The 27279-nt window shown below is 47.2% G+C and overlaps 1 protein-coding gene across 7 annotated transcripts in view; it reads left to right on the top strand.

The window, feature by feature from the left end:
- Positions 1-27279, top strand: part of TJP3 (tight junction protein 3) — a 52179-nt gene that overhangs the window by 6093 nt on the left and 18807 nt on the right. Inside the window, exons 1-13 of one of the 7 annotated variants that reach the window (XM_035118117.2) lie at positions 2375-2841; positions 10047-10103; positions 11145-11269; positions 11732-11834; positions 15980-16466; positions 18263-18366; positions 18628-18790; positions 19811-19904; positions 21200-21267; positions 21966-22041; positions 22153-22309; positions 23547-23655; positions 25559-25778. In XM_035118117.2, the coding sequence (XP_034974008.2) occupies positions 10056-10103; positions 11145-11269; positions 11732-11834; positions 15980-16466; positions 18263-18366; positions 18628-18790; positions 19811-19904; positions 21200-21267; positions 21966-22041; positions 22153-22309; positions 23547-23655; positions 25559-25778 (1754 nt within the window). In that variant the 5' untranslated portion in view covers positions 2375-2841; positions 10047-10055. Of the gene's footprint in view, positions 1-2374; positions 2842-2919; positions 3115-3712; positions 4825-9437; positions 9461-10046; positions 10104-11144; positions 11270-11731; positions 11835-15979; positions 16467-18262; positions 18367-18627; positions 18791-19810; positions 19905-21199; positions 21268-21965; positions 22042-22152; positions 22310-23546; positions 23656-25558; positions 25779-27279 lie in introns of those variants that run through there. The other 6 variants (XM_035118113.2, XM_035118115.2, XM_060275322.1 and 3 more) reach the window with 6 other exon arrangements.

The raw sequence follows: 27279 nt of genomic DNA, 5'->3' as shown, positions 1-27279 counted from the left end.
ACCTGTGCGGCCGAGCATGGGGCAATGTGAAATTGTCCAGTTTTTCTTTTAAATAAGCAAACCACCTGAGCAGGATTCAGTCGTGTGTACATTCTGGGGGGGGGGAATGCTTCCGGAGAGCTGGCTTTTTAAGATCCCTGCCCCGAGGACCTTGCAAATCTCTAAATGGAGAGGGACGTCGCTGCCGCAGGGGAAATGAAGGCGGCGGAGCCTAAGAGTTTCAGACGAAGAGGTCAATTTCTGAGCTAGTCCTTTGTTTGTTTGAGATCCAGCTGCAATTCTGAGCTCTGAGAAATGGATTTGTCAGATGCTGTGGGATTTTCCTACCCCGCCTGCCCTGGTTCACTGTTGACCAACCACTGGTCTTTGTGTCTGTTTGAGTTTGCTAACCTCAGATAATCTAGATTTCCCCCTTCGCAGCTGCCTGTCAAAATTTGCCGCTGAGAGAAGTGGAATGGGTCAGGGCAAAGGGAAAGAGGGATAGATGATCGAGGGGCGAAGGTAAACCCTGGATTTTCAGGCTTATGAGAATAAAATTGCTGCATGCAGTCGTTGTTTCTCTGCTTCTACCTCCTACGGCTCCCATTAAGCCCCTCTGGTGCTGGTTTTGGATTTTAATTATTATTATTATTATTATTATTTATTTATACCCCACCCATCAGGCCGGGTCTCCCCCGCCACTCTGAGCGGCTTCCAACACACATCAAAATACATTAAAATATCACAGACCAAAAACTTCCCTAAACAGGGCTGCCTTTAGGTATTTTCTAAATGTCAGGTAGTTATTTATCTCTCTGACCTCTGATGGGAGGGCGTTCCACAGGGCGGGTGCCACAACCGAGAAGGTCCTCTGGCTGGTTCCCTGTAGCTTTGCTTCTCACAGGGAGGGAACCGCCAGAAGGCCCTCGGCGCTGCACCTCAGTGTCCGGGCTGAACGATGGAGGTGGAGACGCTCCTTCAGGGATACAGGACAGAGGCTGTTTAAGGCTTTAAACGTCAGCACCAACACTTTGAATTGTGCTCAGAAACGTACTGGGAGCCAATGTAGATCTCTCAGGACCGGTGTTATGTGGTCCTGGCGGCCGCTCCCAATCACCAGTCTGGCTGCCGCATTCTGGATTAATTGTAGTTTCCGGGTCACCTTCAAAGGGAGCCCCACGTAGAGCGCATTGCAGTAGCCCAAGTGGGAGATAACCAGAGCATGCACCACTCTGGTGAGACAGTCCGTGGGCAGATAGTGTCTCATCCTGCGTACCAGATAGAGTTGGTAGACAGCCGCCCTGGACACAGAATTGATCTGCGCCTCCATGGACAGCTGTGAGTCCAAAATGACTCCCAGGCTGCGCACCTGGTCCTTCAGGGGCACAGTTATCCCATTCAGGACTAGGGAGTCCCCCACACCCGCCTGCCCCCAGTCCCCCCAAAAACAGTACTTCTGTCTTGTCAGGATTCAACCTCAATCTGTTAATCGCCATCCATCCTCCAACCTCCTCCAGGCACTCACACAGGACATTCACCGCCCTCACTGGTTCTGATTTAAAAGCGAGGTAGAGCTGGGTGTCATCCACATACTGATGAACACCCAGCCCAAACCCCCTGATGATCTCTCCCAGCGGCTGCATATAGATGTTAAAAAGGATAATACTGTAATAACATTTCTATACACCCTTCATCCGAGGATCCACAAGGCGGTTTGCAATATAAAACACTCAAAAATACATAGCATAATAACAAACAAAACAATAACCCCCCCCCCAGCTGACCAGTTTCCAGCTTTCGGACTACAACTCCCTAAGCTAGCAGTGGACGATGGGTGTTGTAGTCCAAGACGCATAGAGGGCACCACGTTGGGGACTACACTCTTAGACCCAAGACCACATGGTTTTTAAAATTTTATTTTATTCTTTTATTTGACAAGGGTTCGATTCTGCCTGATTGCAGCGAAACCTCAAAGAAGTTTACAAGAAGAATAAAGCAAGGAAACTATTAAAAAGCAGCTTAAAGCGAGTATTTAAAGCATTCAGAAAATAAAATCAAGGATAAGCTAATAAGCGGATGAAAACGCATGCCTACATTCTGCATGTCTGGGTAGGCTTGTTGGAACAAAAAAATGTTTTTAGCCAGCTCCGAAAAGGGTACAGTGAAGGCGTCTCCCTGATATAATGAGGCAGGGAGTTCCATCGGTTTCAAGTACGGTAACAGCGTCGTGCTGATTGAACCATATGGGGGCAGCTGTACACTCCTGCATTGCAAGGGGCTGGACTAGATGACTTTGGGGGTCCTGGATCCCCCTCTCAATTCTAGGATTCTGTGCTGACGGGGTCTCACTCCCACCGGCAATTGTGCCCCAAACCGAAGCTTCCCTATCAAGCGGAAGGGAAGCCCCACAAAGAGTGCATTGCAGCAGTCCAGCCTGAGAGCAGCCGGTGTCTCCCAGTCCAGCCTTATTTGTTTTCATAGCTTCATACTGCAAAATCTCCCGGTCTTGATTCCTCCGGGAGACTTAGGAGGGAAGACCTCCGAATCCTGGCCGGCGGCTGCCAGCCAGTGCCGGCGACAACACACAGAGAGATGGAGCCGACTCCAGATAAGGCCGCTTCCGGTGTCCGGCCCCGGGTAGGATTTCAGCCTTTGTTCCTTTCTCAGTGTCCTTGTGGTTATCGGAAACCCCCGGTCCGTCGTGAGCCAGCCAGAGGCAGCTCTCGGGAGGAGATGTGTTCCTTGCAAGAGGCAGGCAAGAGATCCCTCCTTTTGGAGTTTCTCTGCACCGAGCAGATTCCCTTGGGGGCCTCTGCCAGCCGGCGAGGGAACTGGAGAGTTCTGGCTCCACCTGGAATCTAGGTGTGTCTTGGGGGAGGTTACACCTGTGCGCTGAAAGGAGGTGGGGCCGGGGGTGCGGAAGAGGAAGGAAAACCAGAGTCAACGGGGGCGGGGGGGGGGGAGAGAACCTGGAATATAAATATATATATATTCTGGAAGCCTGTCTTCAGTTGGGCCTGGGCAAATCTCTTTGGGGTGGCCGACAGGTGAGCCACACCTGTTTCTCTCGCTGACTTGGCAAAGATGTGTGGCCCGAGCTGGCTCTGAGCACCATGGCCGTGCGATTTCAGGCAAGTAAGTTTGTGTTATCCTTCGCCTCATGACCTACTTCCAGCGTGCAAAAAAATACTGGCTTATCTCTGAGCCGGGGGGGTGGAAGAGGCCTGGGACTCGCAGCTTAACAGAATTCTTGTTTTCTCTCTTTATTTTTTCCCCCTGGCAAGGTGGTGTGTGTGGGGGGGGGACGTGTTACCCGAGCCGTGTTTAATTGAAAGGGCTGCATTCAAAGCAGAAGGCTGGGAACTGTAGCATGCCTGTCGCAGGGCCACAACTGCCAGCACCGTGCGGCACACTACAGTTCCCCATATCCCCCCCCCCGGGTGTGTGTGTTTTAAATGTGCACAAGGTCCGGGCAGCCTTAATCTCACGGCCGTTTGAGGCAGGTGGGTTACTTTGGGAGTGAGGGGCTGGGGCTCTGCACATGCCCAGAGGTACCCCCTTTTCTTTCCGGGTTAGAGCGTTTCGATTAATGCAGGGGCGCAGCGTCCCACGCTTTTTGGACGCAGAGTTTGAAAACTGTGCCTCTGGGTGTGTGCAGAGTGCATTTTGCCATGCAGTAAAGAGGACTGGGGTTGTGGTTTTTTGGGTGGGTGGGTGGGATCCTGGATTTTGAGGATGGGAAAAGTGGGTTGCTTCTTTCTCGTGGGACAAACTGCAGTTTAGGGGTCAACCTCTCCCTGCAACCTCTGGGGGCAGGTTAGAACCGAAGGCTTTCCACCTTGTTTCCTTGTAAAACAGGCAGGAATCCGACAGGTATGTCTTCTCTCCTGGCATGGAGAAACTGCCATGGTAGCCGACTGTGGCCTCTTGGCCCGATATTAACCCTGCCGTTTCGAAAGGGCAGAGGAGCAAAGCTCTGTTTGGGTGTTGGCTAGGCGTGAAGCATGCCAGGCTCTTGCTGGGACAACAAAGGGGACTTCCTTTAGCCACTGTAGTTTTGGCCTCTCTCGCAAATTGTCCCAGGAATGTGGGCTTGGCCGCCTCGATGTGTGCCTTTCCTTGAGGGCGGCTGTTTACCCATTTTTGGCCTGGCTCCCTAGGTGAGCGATTCAGAAAACCTCTGTTGGCAGCACTTGAGAGTCTGTTACACGGACTTCGAAAGGCACGAGTGAAGTGTCACTGAGTGGGTAGAGCGCCGGCTTTTGCAAGCGCCGGAGTTTGCAGGTTGCATCCTCTCTGGTTAAGAACATGATTGTTGCTTGGGGTGGGGGAGAGAGAGACCCCTCTCTCTGCCTGAGACGCTGGAGAACGGCTGCCGGTCAGAGCAGGCAGTATTGGGGCAAGGCGGCATCCGGAGAATTACACATGGACATCAGAAGAGACCACCCAGATACCCCAATGGCAAACCTGCAAACTGGACCTGAGGACGACATCCACTCTCCCCTCCTTTGTTTCCAGAAGCTGGCATTCAGGAGCATTGCCGAGCATAGCCATCATGCCTAGTGGTCACCGAAAGCCCTCTCCTCCTTTGTGAATTTCCCTCACCCTATTTTAAAGCCATCCAAGTTGAGGACCATCCCGGCCTCCTGCAGCGGGGAGTTCCATCGTTTAACTACGAGCTGCGCGAATCGTAGAGTTGGAAGGGGTTGCCTTAGAGTCCCCTGCAAAGAAGGGCTTTCTTTTACGGAAGATGCTAGGCTGGGCGGAGGCATGTATAATATTTTTGCCTGCGGTTAACCCTCCGCGGAAGTATTTCGTCGACCCTTAGATTGGATAGCTCAGCAGGTAAGAGCATGAGGCTCTTAATCTCAGGGTCATGAGTTCAAGTTCCACGTTGGGTGGAAAGATTCCTGCGTTGCAGGGGGTTGGTCTAGATGACCCATGGGGGTCCCTTCCATCTCTGCAGTTCTATGATTCTACTACCCTTTTATCGTATGTTAATTTTTTTGTTGTTCGCTTTCTGTTTTGCCCCTTGCAAAAGTTCCCCAGGGCAGGCCTACTGCTTCATTTCCAATCTGCAAAAGTTTCCTTTCTGGCTAAATTCCCCACTCCAAACAGACCAACCCCCATGCTCTAACCATTATGCCACACTGCCACTCCACACTGAATGACCCTATCTTAAATCTAAAGTGATTGCAGCTGTAATCTTATCACCCAGCCCTCTGTAAACCCCAGCAGCAGCAGCAACACCCCAACGCTGCGGAATGAAATGGCTTGCATGCTTCCCCTTTTTTGCAAGGCAATTGGGAATCACAAATGGGGTGACAAGCTGTTAGATCTCATTGAGGAGCAGGAAAAGGGAGCGAAGCAGCATCAGAGAAACTAATATTTTTTTGGGGGGAGTCTGTCTGCTGGGTTGCTCAGCTTGACCCCCCCCCAGTCTTTCTTTCTTTCTTTCTTTCTTTCTTTCTTTCTTTCTTTCTTTCTTTCTTTCTCTCTCTCTCTCTCTCTCTCTCTCTCTCTCCCTCTTTCTTTACTTCCTTCTCTCTCTCTTTCTCTCTTCTCCCCTCTTTCTCTCTCTCTCTCTTTCTCTCTCTCTCTCTCTCTCTCTCTCTCCCCCTCTTCCTCTCTCTTTTGGCAACATTTGCCACTTCCTTTCTTCAACCACCTTGACCTAATTTCACCACGAAATATTCCCCCCCCCTTCCAAAACTTCTTGGAATGCTTTATCTCCCTGCCGGAGGTTATTTATTTCTTTAAAGAGAGCCCGTTTTTCGGCCAAAAGAGCTGATCCGCTTATCAAAATACCTCCATGCTTCTGAGTGGCAGATTTAAAGGCGTCACAATCGCCTTATACTCCCACCTGAGGTAAGCCAATTATTACAGACCTTCTGGATATTGAAATAAATTAAATAAATCGGGGCTAGTAAAAAAAGGGCTTGTTTTTAAAAGCAAGCATAAACAGCTCCCTTCCTCAATTAGAAGTATATATATATATATATATATATATATATATATATATATATATATATATAATATATCTCATATATATATGAGATATATATAATGCCAATTCGGTTTGCATCGATTTTGGGGAGGGGCAGCTAGTGTTTTGCTTGCACCCTGCAAGTCTCGAGAGATAGCGCTTTGTTTTGCGGCAGCAAATCCCACGCTAGGGGTCATTTAGGAAAATAAAAAGGGCCGATTTTATAGAATCCTAGAACGGTAGAGTTGGGACCCCAAGAGTCATCTAGTCTGACCCCCGCGATGAAGGCATTGTTATTGCCATCGTACAAATCTATGGTTGAGGTTGAATCCTGACAAGACAGAAGTATTGTTTTTTGGGGGGACAGGGGGTGGGTGGGGGTGCAGATTCCCTGGTTCTGATTGGGGTAACTGTGCCCCTGAAGGACCAGGTGCGCAGCCTGGGGATCATTTTGGACTCACAGCTGTCCATGGAGGTGCAGGTCAATTCTGTGCCTAGGGCAGCTGTCTACCAGCTCCATCTGGTACGCAGGATGAGACCCTCCCCGCCCGCAGACTGTCTCGCCAGAGTGGTGCATGCTCTGGTTATCTCCCGCTTGGACTACTGCAATGCGCTCTACGTGATCCAGAATGTGGCAGCTAGACTGGTGACTGGGAGCGGCCGCTGAGACCATATAACACCAGTCCTGAAAGACCGACATTGGCTCCCAGGACGTCTCTGAGCACAATTCAAAGTGTTGGTGCTGACCTTGAAAGCCCTAAACAGCCTCAGCCCAGTAGACCTTAAGGAGCGTCTCCACCCCCATCGTTCAGCCTGGGGTCCAGCTCCAAAGGCCTTCTGGCGGTTCCCTCGCTGCGAGAAGCAAGGTTGCAGGGAACCAGGCAGAGGGCCTTCTCAGTGGTGGCGCCCGCCCTGTGGAATGCCCTCTCATCAGATGCCAAAGATAAACAAATACCTGACTTTTAGAAGACATCTGAAGGCAGCCCTGTTTAGGGAGGTTTTTAATTTTTGAGGTTCTATCGTGCTTTTACTGTAGTATTCTGCTGGGAGTCGCCCAGAGTGGCTGGGGAAACGCAGCCAGATGGGTGGGGTATAAATAATAAATTATTGTTGTTGTTAACACAGTTGTAGAAATCCATGGTGCATTTGGGTTCTGGTTGCCTCTCCTCAAAGCGGACGTTGGAAAAGCTCCAGGAAAGGGGCGACTCGGATGATCGAGGGTATTGAAAGGTTGTGGCATTTGGGAATATTTAGTTTCAAGAAAAGGGGAGTGAGAAGCAACATGATAGAAGTTTGCAAAATTCTGCCTGGCCTGGAGAAAGTGGTGGGAAAGTGCCGGCCTTTAGTTATTAGAGTCTGGCTGAGAAAGGAGCAGCAAGCAAGAGATTTCCCTCTCTGCCACCTCACCTGGTAGCTGCTATTCCCCAATGCCTGGTGCATCAACTTCCATAAATACACAACTCCGAGCTGCAGATTGCCCGGGAGAGATCCTCTCGATCCCTTTGCAGGAGCGAGCTTCTAGCCACTGATTGGCTCGTGCTTCTGTGAGGTCACGGAATGTCCCCAAGCATTCCAAGTTGGCCAGAAAGGCAGGGGAGGAGAAATATAGCTGTTGGAATGCCAGCAGCTCGCTTGCCGCGAGGAGCGTGAAGTTGTTAGTTTGGCTGGGACCAAACTCTTGTGAATGGGTCCCGGGGGTGAGAGCAACTTTGTGGGGGAAATCCTGAGCTTGAGGTGCAACAACAGGCACCCCCAAACTGCAGCCCTCCAGAAGTTTTGGCCTACAACTCCCACGATCCCTAGCTAACAGGACCAGTGGTTGGGGAAGATGGGAATTGTAGTCCAAAATAACTGGAGGGTCAAAGTTTGGGGATGCCTGTGCAACATAATTCCTGCATTGCAGAGGGTTGGGCTAGATGACCCTCTGGGTACCTTGCAACAATTCTGTGATGCTGTGGCAGAAAGGAAGGGTTGTGGATGTAAGGGGACGTATTGGGTTGTTGTTTTTGTTTTGATTGTATATTTTGTGATTTTATATTTTGATTTTGTTCTGCAAACCAACCTGAGACCTCCGGGTATAGGATGGTATATAAATTCAAATAATAATTAATAATAATAGGCGATGGATTAAGGAAAGGGTGTGTGGTGTGTGTGTGTTTTTTTAAAAAAGATTAATCTTTATTAAACACCAATCAACATCAATTTACACACAACTCATAATTTGAACTTAAAAGGTAAAGGTAAAGGGACCCCTGACCATTAGGTCCAGTTGTGACCGACTCTGGGGTTGCAGCGCTCATCTCGCTTTTCCGGGTCATGTGGCCAGCATGACTAAGCCGCTTCTGGCGAACCAGAGCAGCACACAGAAACGCCGTTTACCTTCCCGCTTTGAGTGGTACCTATTTATCTACTTGCACTTTGACGTGCTTTCAAACTATTAGGTTGGCAGGAGCTGGGACCGAGCAATGGGAGCTCACCCCATAGCGGGGATTCGAACCGCCGGCTTTCTGATCAGCAAACCCTAGGCTCTGTGGTTTAACCCACAGCGCCACCTGTGTCTCTAATTTGAATTTAGACAATACTTATAATACAGGCAATACGCACTACCCGCATTACAACACCAACACATCTTAGACAGTAACTTCTGATTCTCCTCATTGTACTATTTTACATTTTGTTAATCTGTACACAGTTCCTTGTGGTTATTCCCCCCCCCCCCAATTTCTTATCAAGAACATTCTATTATAGACTTCCTTTGTATTTCAAGATTCATTCTAAGTCTGCCAGGAGTTTACCGTTGTCACAATAGTTTTCAAGGTATTCTTTAAACATTGTCCAATCTTTATTAACTTTCTGAACTGAATTATCTCTTAATCTCCCTGTAATCCTTGCGAGTTGTAAATATTCTATCATTTTTGCTTGTCAGTCGGTTTTCGTGGGGGTATGTTATGATGTCATCACTTTCCCAATTCTTTGCTATTAAAATCCTAGCCGCTGTGGCTGCGTCCATGAAAAGATTTCTAAGACTTCTCTTTATTTCCATGGACATAATTCCTAATAGGAAGGCCTCAGGTTTTTGGGGGGGGGAGAAGAGAATTTAAATATCTTTTTAATTTCATTATATATGGTACCCCAAAATTCTCTTATTCTCTTACGCTTCCACCACGTGGGCGTTCGTTGGCAACGGAGAGTCGAAGGAAAGGGCAGAGCAGATGAGGAAACTGAGAATCATAGAATTATAGAGTTGCAAGGGCCCCCCGAGGGGCATCTAGTCCAACCCCCTGCAATGCGTAAAAGGGGCTTTTTAAGAGAGGGGACTGGCAAATAGAAGGGGAAGAAATGGAGGCAGTGAGAGATTTTACTTTCTTGGGCTCCTTGATCACTGCAGATGGTGACAGCAGTCACGAAATTAAAAGACGCCTGCTTCTTGGGAGAAAAGCAATGACAAACCTAGGCAGCATCTTAAAAAGCAGAGACATCACCTTGCCGACAAAGGTCCATATAGTTAAAGCTATGGTTTTCCCAGTAGTGATGTATGGAAGTGAGAGCTGGACCATAAAGAAGGTCGATCGCCAAAGAATTGATGCTTTTGAATTATGGTGCTGGAGGAGACTCTTGAGAGTCCCATGGACTGCAAGAAGATCAAACCTATCCATTCTGAAGGAAATCAGCCCTGAGTGCTCCCTGGAAGGACAGATCCTGAAGCTGAGGCTCCAAGACTTTGGCCACCTCATAAGAAGAGAAGACTCCCTGGAAAAGACCCTGATGTTGGGAAAGATGGAGGGCACTAGGAGAAGGGGACGACAGAGGACAAGATGGTTGGACAGTGTTCTTGAAGCTACGAACATGAGTTTGACCAAACTGCGGGAGGCAGTGCAATACAGGAGTGCCTGGTGTGCTATGGTCCATGGGGTCACGAAGAGGCGGACACGACTAAACGACTAAACAACAACAAAGAGAGGGGACAAAAGCTGAATCAGACATTGATTTGACATAAAGGGCTAATTCTCTGGATGTCTGCTCTCTTTCTGTTTGTGTATATCCCTGAAGTTGTTTTATAACGTTTTCCCTCTTTCCCTAGGTTGCAGACATGGAAGAAATGGTAATCTGGGAACAGTATACAATCACGCTAAACAGGGTGAGTGGTTTGATAAATAAGCAAAAAAAGCCCAAGAAATAAGCGGATGGTGTTCTGATTTGTGTGTGTGTTTGATTTTATATATATATCATTAGGCATGACTTTCCTGTGCAGATCCTGTTTTTGCTAATAAAGTCCAACTTGCACGGTGTGATTTACTGCCGGGTCACTCCTGACATAAGGTGACTCACTTGTGAAATTGGCCCTTTGCCCTGAAAAGGTTCCCTGCCCTTGGTTTAGCATGGCCCAAAACCTGGGGAGCTTTCCCTTCCCCTCCCCTGGTGCAGCCACAAAGAAGTTTGTGGAAACTTCCGCATCCCTTTTTTGCTCAACCAACAGACCAACAAACCTTGGTTTGATCTTAAGTCCAGTTTTCTGGAAGTGAGCGAACTGGAAGCCATAGTTGGTGATCCCAGAAACCGTGGTTTGATCTTAAGTCCAGTTTTTTTGGAAGGAAGGGGACTAGAAACCATGGTTGCTGAACCCACAAATCATAGTTTGCTCTTAAATCCAGTGTTTTGGAAGTGAGCGAAGAGGAAACCATGGTTGGTGAACCCACAAACCATGGCATGATCTTAAGTCCAGTTTTCTGGAAGCCAGCAGATGGAAAACCATAGTTGCTGAACCCAGAAACCATGATTTAATCAGAAGTCTAGTTTTCTGTAAGCGAGAGAACTGGAAACCTTGGTTGTTGAACCCAGAGACCATGATTTGATCTGAAGTCCAGTTTTCTGGAAGCAAGCGAACTTGAAACCATGGTTGGGGAACCCACAAACCATGGTTTGATCTTAAGTCCATTCCCATCATTCCTGGCGTTGTCCGGGGCTGATGGGAGCTGGAATCCAAAAAAATCTGGAGGTCTCCCATTTCCCTGCTTGTGCGACAGGCGACGTGTCACTCATTCGAAGCCTTCCTGTAGTAATCTCGGAGGCGGATGGCTGACCCCTGTCAGAATCGGGATGTTTGGTTTAGCAGGCTGAATCAAATTAAATTGGAGCGCAGAAGGGAACTGATATCTGCATTGGGCCTCTTTCCATCCAGGATCCCCGGAGGGGCTTCGGGATTGCCATATCGGGAGGCCGGGATCGCCCCAGCGGCGTTGACGGAGACACATCCATCATCATCTCTGACGTGGTGCCCGGGGGCCCTGCTGATGGCCGGCTCCAGTGAGTAGCCTTAAAGCAGGCAGCATTGGCAGGCTGCAAGGAAGCCATGGTTTGATCTGAAGTTCAGTTTGCTAGAAGCGAGCAAACTGGAAACTGTAGTTGGTGAACCCAGAAACTATGGTTTGATCTTAAGTCCAGTTTGCTGGAAATGAGGAAACTGGAAACCGTGGCTTGGTGGACCCACAAACCATGGTTTGATCTTAAGTCCAGTTTGTTGGAAGCGAACAAACTGGAAAATGTGTTTGGTGAACACAGAAACCATGGTTTGATCTTGTCCAGTTTGCTGGAAGCGAACAAACTGGAAACTGTGGCTTGGCGAACCCACAAACCATGGCAGCCAGGAAAGAGGGAGATGAGGTTTCTATAGAATCCTCGAAAGGTTTTTTAATGGTTTGGGAGAGTCAGGATTTTTTGTTTGCTGATTGCTCTTGGCCCATCTCACAAGGCTTTCGCCTTTTTCAGGACCCGGGACAAGATAGCCATGGTGAATGGGATTTCCATGGAGAATGTGTCGTCCTCCTTTGCTATCCACACCTTGAAAGGCTGCGGGAAAGTGGCCAATATTGTGAGTAAGAGCAAGCGTCAACTCATTGACGGCAACACTCAGCCAATCGCTCCGGAAGAGGCATGCCTTTAAATTAAGTAATAGCTTAGTGAGTAATAGCCTGAGACTCTTAATCTCAGGGCTATGGGTTCGAGTCCCACATGGGGCAAAAAAGTCCTGCTATTTCATGGGGTTGGTGCCTTCCGACACTACGATTCCCAGATTCTGATCATCTCCCTGCAGATTTAGGGGTGGCTCATTTCCCGGTGAGAGAATGGCAGCTCTGAGTGAGCTGGTAACAATAATTGAATTTGTTGGAAGGGACCCACAAGGGTCATCAAGTCCAACCCCATGCAATGCAGGAATCACATCTAAAGTAGGCGTTCAGACATTGGCCTGTCTCCGGAGACAATGGAGTATGTTATTATTATTATTATTATTTACATTTATAGGCCACCTTTATGTTCCAGGAATCTCAAGGTTGCATTCATGGTTTCCATTTCTCATTTAATCCCCCACAACAACACTGTGAGGTAGGTTAGGCGGAGTGACTGGCCCAAGGTCACCCACCGAGCTTTGTGGCTGAGTAGGGATTCGAACCCTGCTCTAGCATCCTGGTCCGACACTCTAACCATTGCACCGCGCTGCCTCACAGAGCCATGAGGTTGGAAAGGGGCCTTTAGTGGGTTTTCTGCAACGACCCACTCCAGTTGCGATGTTTCAAGGCGGCCTTTGTTGGGTCGGAGCGACGGCGGCCACAAGGAACCTGCAAAAGTGGAGTCCCTGAGATTGTAAACTATGTGGGCTTCTCTAGAGGCATTTAGCTGCACCCATGCGCAGAAACAGAGCCTTTGAGGAAAAGCAGGCCTGCGTTGTCCGAGCCGGATATTATCAGAAGGAACAGAGTTTCCATTCCTATCGCTGATTCAAGGTTATATAACGCCGACATTCTCAACACATTCTTAACAAAATCTGAGTAAGCAGATTCCCCTGACCGCAGCCAGCCTGTCACACACTATTTTAGTGTCTCTTCACAATGTAGGCCAGGCACATCCAACAGGTAAATCGTGATCTACTGGTAGATCGTGGGGTGTTCCTCGTAGATCTCTGGCCTCCCCCCCCCCTAAAAAAAAGCTCAATAACTTTGGCTTCCCCAAAAAAGCTCAAGAACTTTGCCTTTCCTATAAAAAGCTCAGCAACTTTTGCTTCCTAGCAAAAAAGTTGGTTATCAGATTAAGTTCCACTATCGGACTTTTATACAACTGTGTTTTATATAATCAACTTTTGATTGTGTATATCCATACCTGCCAAGTTGCTGTCAGAGAAATAAGGGACTGGGCCAGAAATAGCAGACCGGAGGTAGCGCTGCCGCCATTTTGGAACTGGGCGGAGCATGCGCAGACGTGACTTTTGATGCTGCTTTGCCCAGCTCCAAAATGGCCGCCGCGCCAGAAGTCGCACTGCAGCCATTTTGGAACTGGGCAGAGCAGCATCAAAAGTCACTTCTGAGCATGCTTCGCCCAGTTCCAAAATGGCCGCCGCGCCAGAATAAACCGGGGGGAAACAAAAAAAACCCCGTTTTTTCAGCTAGGAACAGCTGGAAAAACGGGGATTTCCCGGGGAAAACGGGAGACTTGGCAGCTATGTGTATATCACAATGCTCATTCAGTTCCATTCATTCAGATATTCAGTGCCATTCATTCATTTGCTCCCTAAAAAAAAGCTCAACCCCCTTGACTCCCCCCAAAAAGCTCAACAAACTTTGATCCATCCTACGACAATGGTTAGATCACTGCCAGTTTTTTTACACTGTGAGTACAGTAGATCACAGTCTATTGGGAGTTGGACATCCCTGATGTAGGCTAACCGACATCTACATCAATGCTTTCACCCAGTACGGGCCCCTAGGGTCATCTAGCCTAACCCCAGCTCTGCGGGAGTCGCAGAACCCCCTACAAATGGCCACCCAACCTCCGTTTAAAAACCTCCGGGGGAGGGAGAGCCTGCCACCTCCCGAGGGAGCCGAAGGGCTCTTCGCGCCAGAAAGTGCTTCCTAATCATAGAACTGTGCAGTTGGACGGGACACCCAGTGGGCATCTAGTCCAGCCCCCTGCGGCACAGGAATCGCAATTGAATAAAATGACAGAGTTGATAAGAAATCAATCGATAGAAAGAATGGGAATGTTTTAAAAATTACTTGAATAAATATGGTTCCAACAATAGCACTTGGCTGTGTTTAGACTAATTGCGCAGACAAAAGTATCCCAAGATGGAGACAAATAATTAAATACAGATCAAAAATAGAAACGGCTGAATTGAAACCGCAAAGAGTAGACAGAAGTCAACAAACCAACAAATTTAATTCAAGCCAGTACGAGAGACTTTGTGAGCAATACGCTGGTACTGGTAACTAAATACTGCTTTCTGTTTAGTTTTTGTTTTGTTAATTTTTAGGTTTTTTCGTCGTGCATTTTTCTTTTTCTTTTCTTCTTCTCTCTCTTTATTTCCTTTATATAATACACATTCATTCTAGATTTCTTGATTATGTATATTGTAATAACTATCTGAAGTCTAGAAATATCTAATGTAAGATTAGTTTGTTTTTTTGTTTCGTTTCTTTGATGATAATCATAATAAAAAGGAATTGCAGTTGAAGAATCCCTGGCTGATCACAGGATCAGAGCAGAGCAGAGCTGGCAAGGACCTAGTTTAGTCCAACCCTGTGCAATGCAGGGATCACAGCTAAAGGATCCCTGAGAGATTTCAGAATCGGGGAATCGTAGGGCAGGCAGGGACCTTCAGGCACCATTTACTTCAATCTCCCTGCAATGCAGGAATTGCAATTCAGGGGATCCCTGGCAGGGTGGCTGCCTGTCACCGAGCCCGCTGCATAAAGTGGTCCATCGGTTCTCAAACTTAATCCGTTCCGGAAGTCCGTTCCTAAACCAAAGCGTTCCAAAACCAAGGCGTGCTTCTTTCCCATAGAAAGGAATGCAAAACGGATTAATCTCTTCCAGACTTTTAAAAACAAACCCTAAAACACCAATTTAACACGAATTTTACTATCTAACGAGACCATTGATCCAAAAATGAAAGCTATAACCAATGTGTTGTTTAGTCGTTTAGTCGTGTCCGACTCTTCGTGACCCCCTGGACCAGAGCCCGCCAGGCACTCCTGTCTTCCGCTGCCTCCCGCAGTTTGGTCAGACTCATGTTCGTAGCTTCGAGAACACTGTCCAACCATCTCGTCCTCTGTCGTCCCCTTCTCCTTCTGCCCTCCATCTTTCCCAACATCAGGGTCTTTTCCAGGGAGTCTTCTCCTCATGAGGAGGCCAAAGTATTGGAGCCTCAGCTTCAGGATCTGTCCTTCCAGTGAGCACTCAGGGCTGATTTCCTTCAGAATGGAGAGGTTTGATCTTCTTGCAGTCCATGGGACTCTCAAGTACTATACTATACTCTAATACTAATCTCAAGTACTAATACTATACTCTCAAGTACTATATAACCAATGTACTATACTATAAAATAAATAAGACAGTATTGTAGATGATAACAATTAAAATTAATTTTTATTCCTTACCTGCAGTGATGATAGTCATTGTTTGGATTTGGGGCTTTTATCCATTTCCGCAGTCACACAATCCATCAATCAGTAGCTGAGCTGCGTTCCACACCAGGGCAGTCTCGAGCAGGTCGCGCACCCTGGCGCTGAGGGGCGGAGATCGCTCCGGCGCCCCCGCCCTCACAGGGCGCAGCATGGCTTCCGCACGGCTTCACTGCGCAGCACCCTGCCTACTGGCCCGGCGCCCTGGCGCCCCACGCCACCGGGACTCTACCTAGAGCAAGCCCTGTTCCACACAGTCACAAAAACAAATGAACTGAAAAAGCCTCAGGGGGGATAAAAACATGCAAAATAAATAGCAAAAACAAAAGTGCCAAACTTAATCTGTTCCGGAAGTCTGTTTGACTTCCGAAATGTTCTAAAGCCAAGGCACAGCATCTGATTGGTGCGGGCGCCCTGGAAACAATAGCCGACAGCCACATCAGACGTTCGGCTTCCGAAAAACGTTCGAAAACTGGAACACTTACTTTTGGGTTTCCGGCATTTGGGAACCAAGGCGTTTGAGAACCAAGGTACCATTGTATTCCATTTTCTCCTCTCGCAGACGGTCAAGCGACCCCGAAAAGTGCACCTCCCTGCAGCCAAGCCCAGCTCTCCCAAAAGCCTGCTGCTCTCCAGCCCGGATTTGCGCGACGGCCGGAATGGCGACTCCGACGAGGAGGATGGAGGCTACCGGGCGCCTTCTGCGCGGGGTGGATTAGTGGCTGGCGGCCGGCGCCAGGCTGAGGTGGAGCACAACCGCGGCTACGACGGCGACTCGTCCAGTGAGAGGAGTTCCGGGCGGCACCGGGACGAGGAAGACGTCCCCCGCAGGTACCCAGTCCGGAGCAGGAGGCGGAGTCAAGACGGCGGGCACCGGAGGCGGAGCCAAGACAGCGGGTCAGACCGGCAGCGCTTCACCAATGGGTACAGCCACAGAGGCAGCGCCAGCGGGCTGGCCCTGGTGTCCGGGTTCAAGAGGCTTCCGCAGCAGCAGGACGTGCCGATGAAACCGGTCCGCTCTGTTCTGGTAAAGAGCAAGGAGAGCGAAGGTGAACAGGATTTCCTACCACCCCATTTTCCCCTCTTCTTCTTTCCTTTTACGTAGAGATTTTTTGCTTTGTTAATATGATTTTTTATTACTTTTTCTGTTTTACAATTTCCGATAAGCATTTTGCATCCTTAAGATATATATATATATTCTTTTTAAAAATAATAATATACTTTTCAAGTTTATACATTTCACTAATTTTATACATTTCACTAATTTTACAGTCATCGTGACATTTCGAAACTTGACTTCCTTCCCCCTCTTTCTGCGGTTCCTTAAATTTATTTCTGATATCTTGTGCATATCCAAATTAACCTAATTTGCTCATTTATTCATCATTTTTAAATATACAGTGGTATTATGGAAGGCAAACGCAATCCGTTCCGGAAGTCCTTTAGACTTCCAAAACATTTGGAAAGCAAAGCACGCCTTCTGATTGGCTGCAGGAAGCTCCTGCAGCCAATTGGAAGCCGCAGAAGCCCCGTCAGACGTTCAGCTTCCAAAAATAGTTCGCAAACCGGAATACAGTGGTACCTCGACTTGCGAACGACTCAACAACCGAATTTTTCGACTTACGAATGGGGGTAATGGCCACGCGCTTACGAATGTCTCGACTTCCGGAAAAAATCGTGGCGGTTTTAGATAGGGATTTTTCGATTTACGAATTTTTAGATAGGGTTGCTTTGACTTACAAATTTTTCTGTTTTCAATGCATTCCTATGGGAAATCGCGTTTCCAATGGCGTTTTTAAATTCGGATTAAATTCGTAAGTCGAGGCACCACTGTATCACTGTATCAAAACAGCTTAGTTTGGGAGAACTAAGTTGTCCAAAAACCAAGGTACAACTGTATATCAAGAATAAAACTGAAGGTTATTTCAATAATCCTGCCTATGTTCTTATCTGTTTACAATTTATCTGTAAATATCCAATGAACCATTTCCATTCTTTTGTAAAAGGTTTGTTACCTTGAATTCTTATTCTTCCCGTAAGTTTCGCCATACATCCTTAAGATATCAACGACTTCCCTTCTTCTCTTTCCATGGTTCATTTTGCATATCATAAATCCCTGAATATTTTACAAAAACTATACCAATCGGTTTTCCATTCTTAAAACTTAATTTACACCATTGAATTCATCTTAATGCTGCCAGCGTTTTCAGCTGTACACAATTATTTTCCATGTATTCAATAAACGTTTTCCAATCTTCTCTAAATGTATGTTCTTCTCGTTCTCTTATCCTATATGTTAAGTCCGCAAGCTGTGCATATTCTGTCAACTGAAGTTGCCATTCTTCTCGTTTTCCAGTTTTGAGCTGACAAACCAGGGGCCGCAGTTGTTGCATGTATGCATAAATAAACAAAAAAAAATCACTTCCTTTTAATAAGGTGCACAGAACCAAGATTTCGGGTTATGGCAACCGGTGAAAATTAAAAGAAAGGGAAGATTAATTTATCTATTAAAACTGCATTTTCCAATTTCCCCCTTTTATTTAAATATTTCTGCTATCTTTTAAGTGGTTTAAACAGCTGAATTTAGATTAATTGCGCTATCTTTTTGTTCTGTTTTACATAATTCTTCAGATATTCTGCGAGCATTTTTCACTTTTCCTTAAAAACGCTCATCTTCCCGGTTTCTTATTCCCATTTTTCCATTCTACATATTCCATTGATTAATCTGCCTCCCCCCCCCTTTGGAAAGCGCTTTAAGAACTCTTAGCAGAATCTGCCGTTCATTTCACCAAATGTCTTCATCTTTTTCTCTCCTCCCTTCCCCCAAAACCCGACAACCATGCAGAGTTTGGCTTAAAGCTGGGGAGCCAGATATTTATAAAACACATCACGGACACAGGATTGGCGGCTAAGGACAGTTCTTTGCAGGAGGGGGACCTCATATTGAAGGTGAGTGGGGCGGGAGGGCTCTTGACAAAAGTTATTTTAAACATTTTTTCCCAACTCATTATATATCATTTCCCAGAATTCCTTTATCACTTTACAGTTCCACCACATATGATAAAAGGCCATATATTTCTTTACATTTCCAACAGACATTTGAGCTAGTCTAGTCCTATACATTTTCTAACCTTCTAACAACTCTTGGCTCAGTTTGCCGAGCGCGGGATGCTGAATCTCCGGGTTCAAGAGAATCTCCTCTCTTTCCAGATCAACGGGGTGTCGAGTGAGAATCTGTCCCTGGAGGAGACGCGGCGGCTGATCGAGCTCTCAGAGGGGAGGCTGACTCTGGTGGTCCTTCGGGATAACAGCCAATTCCTGGTGAACATCCCCCAAGTGAGAGACAGCGAAAGCGAAAGCTCCCATCTGGACGGTGAGTGAGGGGCAGGGAGGCGAGGGCACATCCGGATGCCCTCCGGGGGTCCCGTCCTGCAAGGAGCTGGGAAAGATCACTTCCAAACTGCACCCGCAGAGTTGGAGGAAGTTTCCCGACTCAGAGTAGACCCCTCCTGAAATAAAACAGTTTTCAAAACTCTGATACAGGGCACATCAAACTTCACCTTTCCCTAAAAAATACTGTATTTTTATCGAAACTTTGAAATAAAGGTAAAAGAAAACTTTTTTTGCGGGGCTGTGTGTGTCACATAATTCAAGAAAAGGTTAAAGTCAGTTTTCTTTTATATATACAGTGGTACCTCGGTTTTCAAGCGTCTCAGAAAGCGTTTCGGTTTTCGAACCCAGAAGTAAATGCTTCTGTTTTCAAATGTGTTTTTTCTTTCTTTTTAAATATATTTTTCATTAAATTTTCTGTTTTTCCATTTTAAAATACTCATTTAAACATCCTTGAAATATCAGTGACTTCCCTTCTTCTCTTTCCATGGTTCTTTCTTCATAAATCCCTGCATATTTTACATAAACCATACCATTCTGTATTCCATTATTGCATCCATCAAAACTTCTTTGCACTGCTGAATCTATCCTAATGCTGCCAACATTTTCAGGTGTACACAATTTCCCCCCATATATTCAATAAACTTTTTCCAATCTTCTCTAAACGTATATTCTTCTTGCTCTCTTATTCTATATGTTAGGTCCGCAATCTGCGCATATTTAGCTTAAGTTGCCATTCTTCTTTAGTCAGAACCTTGCTCGGTCCGGGAATCGGCGTGTTTTTACATGAGTAGAATGTGTGCTTTTATTTAAAATGCATCTCTGGGTTATTTGTGGGGCCTAGGAATTCGTTCATCCCCCCCAAAAAAATAGTCCGGCCCCCCACAAGGTCTGAGGGACAGTGGACCGGCCCCCTGCTAAAAAGGTTTGCTGACCCCTGGCTTAGTACCTGCAGAAGTGACGCACAGTGAAATTATTTCTCTTTTGTTTTCTTTTTCTAAAGACATCTCTGACCTCGGCTCGGACATTTCGCCGCCTCCAGCTCCCCCAGCGAGTGTGCCGAACTCCCCGGGATCTCCAAAGTGGAATCCTGCCCCGTAAGCTTCTCTCCGAGATGCACGTATGGGTGGCGAGTTTTTCGTTTCCTTTGCCCAGCCTGTCCCACCACCGTCTCTCTCCCTCTCTCTCCCTCCCTCTCCCTCCCTCTCTCTCTCCCCCTCCCTCCCTCTCCCCCTCTCTCTCTCTTTCTCTCTCTCTCTCTCCTTCTCCCTCTCCCTCTCTTTCTCTCTTTCTCTCCTTCTGTCTATCTCTCCCTCTCCCCCCCTCTCTCCCTCTCCCCCCTCTCTCCCTCTCTCTCTCTCTTTCTCTCTCTCTCCCTCCCTCTCTCTTTTTTCTCTCTCTCTCCCCCCCTCTTTCTATCACTCTCTCTCTCTTTCTCTCTCTCTCCCCCTCTCTCTCCCTCTCTTCCCTATGTTCTGACAATTCGCCCCCCCCCCCATGCAGCAATGGGACTGGAATGAAGGGGAGCCGGGATTCCCATTCCTATAGCACAGCGGTTACAAGGTCGGACTACGGCCTGGGTTCGAATCCTCCCACTCGCCGGTGAAGCTCGCTCCATGGCCTGGAGCTGATTGCAGCCTCACCTACTTTGCCGTGCTGTTGTGAGAATAAAATGGAAAGGGGTGGTGGGTATCCTTATTAACCACCTCAAACTCCTTGGAGGAAAGGCGGGATATAAAATTTCTATCTTATCACTTATATTTCAACTTTTTCTTCATTTATAGCCCACCTGAATCAAAAGTGTGTTTTGAATTCACTTGCAAAATTTTCTCAAAATTCCAGTGCCTGCTCTTCCCCTCCCCCCTCCTTTTCACCACTTTGTTTGTTTTTGGGGTTTTTATTATTTTATGTTATTATTTTAAAATGTCACTTTTTGTTATTAGTTTTTGTTGTTTAAAATTTTATTTCATGCTATTTATTACTATTATTTTATGTTGTTATTTAAATTTTTATTATTTTATCTTATTTAAAATTTTATTGTTACGTTATTATTTTAAAATGTTACAGTATTTTATATTAGTTTGTTATTTAAATTTTTATCATTTTCTGTTATTTTAAAATGTCATTCCATCTATCTCACCACGATTCATTCTAGCTATTGGATCCAGCTTCCCCCTGTATTTTCTATTTACGGATTTATTCTAGGCACAGCCAAATTTTGCTTGTTGAACTTTGTCTCATTAGATAAGTGTTAAAGCATTCCCACTCCTTCATTGGTTGGTTTATTCCTTAATAATTCGGTCATTTTTGCAAGTTCCAAAGTACTTGCTTAACTTTTAATTCCTATTCTTCTCTAGTGCTTTTTTAAAAAATCTCCTTCCCTCCCCCAAAGCAGGACCCTACGGCGCTCTAGCAGGGAGCAAACATCACCCGAAAATTTGATGACACCCCCACTTCACGGTGAGCTCCTCTCCTGCCTCTCACATCTCTCTGTCAAGGTGGCTGATTTCTGGTTTCGAAGGCGGATGAGAGGTTTTACGGCAGGAACTCAGGCCCTTGTGAGGGTCAGATGTGGCCCCCAGGCCTCTCAATCTGCGGCGGCCATTTTGGAACTGGGTGGAGCATGCTCAGAAGTGACTTTTGATGCTGCTCTGCCCAGTTCCAAAATGGCTGCAGCGCGACTTCTGGTGCGGCGGCCATTTTGGATCTGGGCAGAGCAGCATCAAAAGTCGCTTCTGAGCATGCTCCGCCCAGTTCCAAAATGGCGGCAGTGCTACTTCCGGTCTGCTACTTCCGGTCCGATCCCTTATTTTTCTGGCAACCCAGTCAAATGCATGGGGTACAAACATTAAATTATTTTTATTATTATTAAAATGTGTGGTGCCAACGGGTTGCCCGTGAAATTATTGTTGAGCTTTCTTTGGGAACCCGCCCCCAGAATTGGGTGCCTTTTTTTTTGCATTTTTTAAGCATTAAAAAAATAATAGCACTTGTCTTACGTCCGGCTTTCCCCAGACATTTTCTGATCAGCAAAAATCCACCCGGGAGCCGTTTTATAGGCTGGTTCCCAGAGTTACCTAGTGGTTGGCAGCCCTACCCTAGTCTAGAAATGGAGATTGCGGTTTTCAAACTGTCCCTGTGTTTCCCCTCCATGCCAGAAGTCCAAGGGAGCCCCGAAAACAACTGCGATGCCCACACTGACACTTTCGCCTCCCAGACTGGCGCAAATTATGGGTAAGGAGCATGACAGGGTCCTACGGCTCCTGGATGTTGCGGCCGGTAAACTCCAGAGTCGGCCGCACGCACGCTGGCGCTGAGAGCATCTTGCGTCTTCCCCTGTTTCAGATACAGCCCTGATTCCAAGGTGGTGCGTTTCATAAAAGCCAAGAACATCGGTCTCCGCCTAGCTGGTGGCAACGATGTCGGCATCTTCGTTGCTGGAGTGCAGGAAGGCAGCCCGGCCAAGATCCAAGGCATCGAGGAAGGAGATCAGATCCTTCAGGTAACCGGATCCCTCACCCAAGAACTGCCCTGAGCTTCTTGGGCTTGCCAATCGGAAGGTCGGCAGTTCGAATCCCAGCGATGGGGTGAGCTCCCGTTGCTCCGCCCCAGCTTCTGCCAACCTAGCAGTTCAAAAGCACGCCAGCACAAGTAGATAAATAGGTACCACTGCGGCAGGAAGGTAAACGGCGTTTCCGTGCACTCTGGTTTCCGTCATGCGCCAGAAGCGGTTTAGTCCTGCTGGCCACATGACCTGGAAAGCTGTCTGCGGACAAACGCCGGGTCCCTCGGCCCGAAAGCGAAATGAGACCACAACCCCATAGTCGCCTTTGACTGGACTTAACCGTCCAGGGGTCCTTTACCTTTTTACTGTGTGCCGGAAAAGTTGGAACAAGGCAGGGGTTTTTTATTTAGCAAAATTCAGGTGGCTGGATTTTGAAAAATAAACCTTTGTGTACATTCTCTACTGAAGAACAGAATGGGCAATCAAAGAAATGTCTGAACATTTCAGTGTAGTGTAGTACAGGACCAAAAGAACAGTTTTTTATTTGCAGAATATGGATAGGTAGCTTTGCAAATGGATCAGAAATGAAAAGGTCTGAAAAGAGGAAGGCTTGGTGGGGAGATGAGTTTGTTTGTCTCAAATGGGACCTGATATAAATGAGATTTTTTGTCAAAAGCAAGGTCACACCTCTCCTATGTTAAAGAACAGAGGTAAGAGACTCATTTCCAAATGTATTTTGGGAAGGATCCCTGTTCTTGTGCAGCTGTGTTGTTTTATTGCAGAGTTGGAAGGGTACCCCCGGGGTCATCTAGTTCAACCCCCTGCAATGCAGGAATCACCGAACATGGAGCTTGAACCCACATCCCTAAGATTAAGACTCTCAAAGTCTCCTGGCCCAGTAAAGTAGCTGTGTTCCGTGTTATAAATCAAGAACTGCTAGTTAGTGGTGTGGCACAAGCAGATTTTTATCCTGAAAGTGTGATGCAGAGGGGGGAAAGGGGACCCCGATGGTCATCCAGCCGAACCCCCTTGCAATGCAGGAAAATGTTGCCCATTGCGAGACTCAAACCTATGACCCTGAGATTGAAGAGTCTCATGCTCTACTAAGAAGCACTGCTCTGAGCGGTTTGGAAGAGTCTGTTTCAGAGGTGAAAACAAGTGTGTGTTCAGACAGAGGTGCAGAATGTTGTTCCTTCTGCTTCCTTACTCCTTGCTCCCTGACTCCTGCCCACAGGTGAACGAGCAAATTTTTCACAACCTCACCCGTGAAGAGGCCATTCAGTACCTCCTGGAGTTGCCGCCGGGCGAAGAGGTGGCGTTGCACGTTCAGAATAAGCAGGACAGTGAGTAACTCGGCCTTGGCGTGTCCCTCATTTGCCATTGCTTATTTTTTATTTTTTTATGGAAGGCAAGAAAAGAGAGTGATAGATCAACTGGCAGAACAGAGATCTTCAGGGCTCGTTTTTGTAGGCCCTCTAACTTTCCCGAATGCCAGCAAGGCTGAACATTGGAGTAACGTGATGTCAGTGTTGGAAACTTAGATATATAAGCTAATTGCCAAATGACACCTTAAACCTAGGCTACGGTTGCCACATACGGTTGCTTTTTTGCGGTGACATTTATTATTATTAATATTATTTTACTATTATTCTTATTAGTACTACTACCACTACTACTACTATTTTCATTTCTATACTGCTTTGTATTTTAAAGGGGGGGGAAATCTCAAAAGCGGTTTAAAACACATTGAAATGCCAAATAAAACCACATCCAAGGGAAATATTTCAGATCCTTCTCTAAGGGACATTTGGCTTCCCCCCCTGTTTATTGCCCTACTTATTTTATAGAGCTGCCCCATAGCAGAAGGACTCTAGGAAGGCATGGTGGTGTAGTGGTTAGAGTGTTGGGCGAGGACCTGATTGATCAGGGTTCGAATCCCCACTCGGCCATGAAGCTCACAAGGTGACCTTCAGAGTCTGTCGCAGCCTCTTGGCCTACCTCACAGGGTTGTTGTATTGAGGGTGAAACCGTGGAGAAAAGGGTGCAAGGAATAAGCTCTTTTGCTGAGCTGCTTAAGAAAGGGCCCGCCAGATGGAGACGCCAGCCCAGAGATCTCCGCAGGGTCAGACCCGCGCCAATGTGCCTGGCGCCTACGGGGTTTCAAAGATGCTCCTTTTTGAAAGCGCACTGCTCTGAGTTGGAAATGCAGCTCGGTTGTGGGTGGGAAGCAGGGTCTCACTGCTTCAATAGGGTTGGGGCCTTGGGGATGCGGGATGTGATTCATGTGAGGCAGTCAAGTACAACATTCCTTGTAATGCTGGAGGAGACGTGCGAGGGAATGTTTGGTCCAGCCAGTTGAAAACTTCCTGTTCCTCCTGGCTGAAGCACCCTTCCTTTTGCATGTGATAGAAGGTGGGCGTGACCTTACCTGTCCAGGTAAAAAAGGACGAGTCACGCAGCACACCTCCCTCTCTTTTTGACTTCTTTCTTCGTTTGACCAGCTTTTAGCTAGGACTGCTCTGCTAGCTCTCAGCTGGCAGAAGCACTGGGATTATTCCCCCATATGGGGTAGATCCGCTTGTACATATTTGTAACTAAGTCTGCCTTCAGGAATTCAACTGTGAACTGTTGTGAGTAAACCTCTTTTATTGACTTTGAATAAGAATGTGGTGTCTTTATTCTTTAGAGCAGGATTAAAGGGAATTTACCAGGAATGTATAATTCAATCTGAAGACAGACTGAGTTGTATAATAGCGAGAGGCTCACACGAGCCTGCAACCAGCTCTCTGCTGTGCATGTAAAAAGGGGAATGTAACTCTGCTAAGTAAAAGAACTTGCTCGCGCAAGTAGGAAGGATATTAATAAACAATATATCCTCGCCTGCCACCCTGAACATTCCCACAGGGGAGGTGCTATGGCAGGGGTCAGCAAACCTTTTCAGCAGGGGGCCACTCCACTGTCCCTCAGACCTTGTGGGGGCCCGGACTTTATTTCGGGAGGGGGGGAATGAACGAGTTCCTATGCCCCACAAATAACCCAGAGATGCATTTTGAAATAAAGGGACACATTCTACTCATGTAAAAACATGCTGATTCCTGGACCGTCCACGGGCCGGATTGAGAAGGCGATTGGGCCGGATCCGGCCCCCGGGCCTTAGTTTGCCTACCCACATGCTATGGAGAGCCTGGGGTTCAAGCCTTTGGTCCGAGAGTGCTGTCCCTGATTCTCTTTCTCTCCTCATATCAGTCTACAGGAAGATGGTGAAGTCGAACCTGGGCGACTCGTTCTACATCCGCACACATTTCGATTTTGAAAAGGACGCCCCCTCTGCTCTGAGCTTCACCCGGGGCGAGGTCTTTCACGTGGTGGACACCATGTACCGGGGGAAAGTCGGCAGCTGGCTAGCCATGCGGATGGGCAAAGATCTCCAGGAACTCGACAAGGGCATCATCCCTAACCGAAACAGGTATCCTGGGGGGAGATGGGCTGTTTCCAAGCTTCCCTGTGGAAAGTGCTATTTGTCGCACATCCACCGCGATTTGTGCCCCTGGGCGGCTAGATGCCACCCTGCTTTGCCCCTCCAAGGATTGGCTTTGTCGCCAATTGGTTCACATCCCATAACTCCCTGCTTGGAATCCTCGTAATTTCTCATCGTGCCACGAAAGCCCCGTTTCAAATTCCCTGTTGCGCAAGAGCGGCGGTAATGCGGCAGCGCTGGCGAATAATAATAATAATAATAATAATAATAATAATAATAATAATAATAATAATTATTTGTACCCCGCCCATCTGGCTGGGTTTCCCCAGCCACTCTGGGCGGCTTCCAACAAAGATTTAAAATACATGAAAATTTCACACATTAAAAACTTCCCTGAACAGGGCTGCCTTCAGATGTCTTCTAAATGTCAGGTAGTTATTTATATCTTTGACATCTGATGGGAGGGCGTTCCACAGGGCGGGCGCCACCACCGAGAAGGCCCTCTGCCTGGTTACCTGTAGCTTTGCTTCTCACAGTGAGGGAACCGCCAGAAGACCCTCGGAGCTGGACCTCAGTGTCCGGGCAGAATGATGGGGGTGGAGACGCTCCTTCGGGTATGTTGTTGTTTAGTCGTTTAGTCGTGTCCGACTCTTCGTGACCCCATGGACCATAGCACGCCAGGCACTCCTGTCTTGCACTGCCTCCCGCAATTTGGTCAAACTCATGTTCGTAGCTTCGAGAACACTGTCCAACCATCTTGTCCTCTGTCGTCCCCTTCTCCTAGTGCCCTCAATCTTTCCCAACATCAGGGTCTTTTCCAAGGATTCTTCTCTTCTCATAAGGTGGCCAAAGTATTGGAGCCTGAGCTTCACGATCTGTCCTTCCAGGGAGCACTCAGGGCTGATTTCCTTAAGAATGGATAGGTTTGATCTTCTTTCAGTCCATGGGACTCTCAAGAGTCTCCTCCAGCACCATAATTCAAAAGCATCAATTCTTCGGCGATCAGCCTTCTTTATGGTCCAGCTCTCACTTCCATACATCACTACTGGGAAAACCATAGCTTTAACTATACGGACCTTTGTCGGCAAGGTGATGTCTCTGCTTTTTAAGATGCTGTCTAGGTTTGTCATTGCTTTTCTCCCAAGAAGCAGGCGTCTTTTAATTTCGTGACTGCTGTCACCATCTGCAGTGATCAAGGAGCCCAAGAAAGTAAAATCTCTCACTGCCTCCATTTCTTCCCCTTCTATTTGCCAGGAGGTGATGGGACCAGTGGCCATGATCTTGGTTTTTTTGATGTTGAGCTTCAGACCATATTTTGCGCTCTTCGGGTATACTAATAATAATAATAATAATAATTTATTATTTATACCCCGCCCATCTGGCCGGGTTCCCCCAGCCACTCTGGGCGGCTTCCAACAAAACAGAAATTCTAAAATACAGAAATCCATCAAACATTAAAATACAGAGATCCATCAAACATTAAAAGCTT

The sequence above is a fragment of the Zootoca vivipara genome, chromosome 6, assembly GCF_963506605.1.
Source record: "Zootoca vivipara chromosome 6, rZooViv1.1, whole genome shotgun sequence".
Classification (NCBI taxonomy): domain Eukaryota; kingdom Metazoa; phylum Chordata; class Lepidosauria; order Squamata; family Lacertidae; genus Zootoca; species Zootoca vivipara.
The sequence above is the reverse complement of the archived record's forward strand: the minus strand, read 5'-3'. Positions and strand labels throughout refer to the sequence as shown.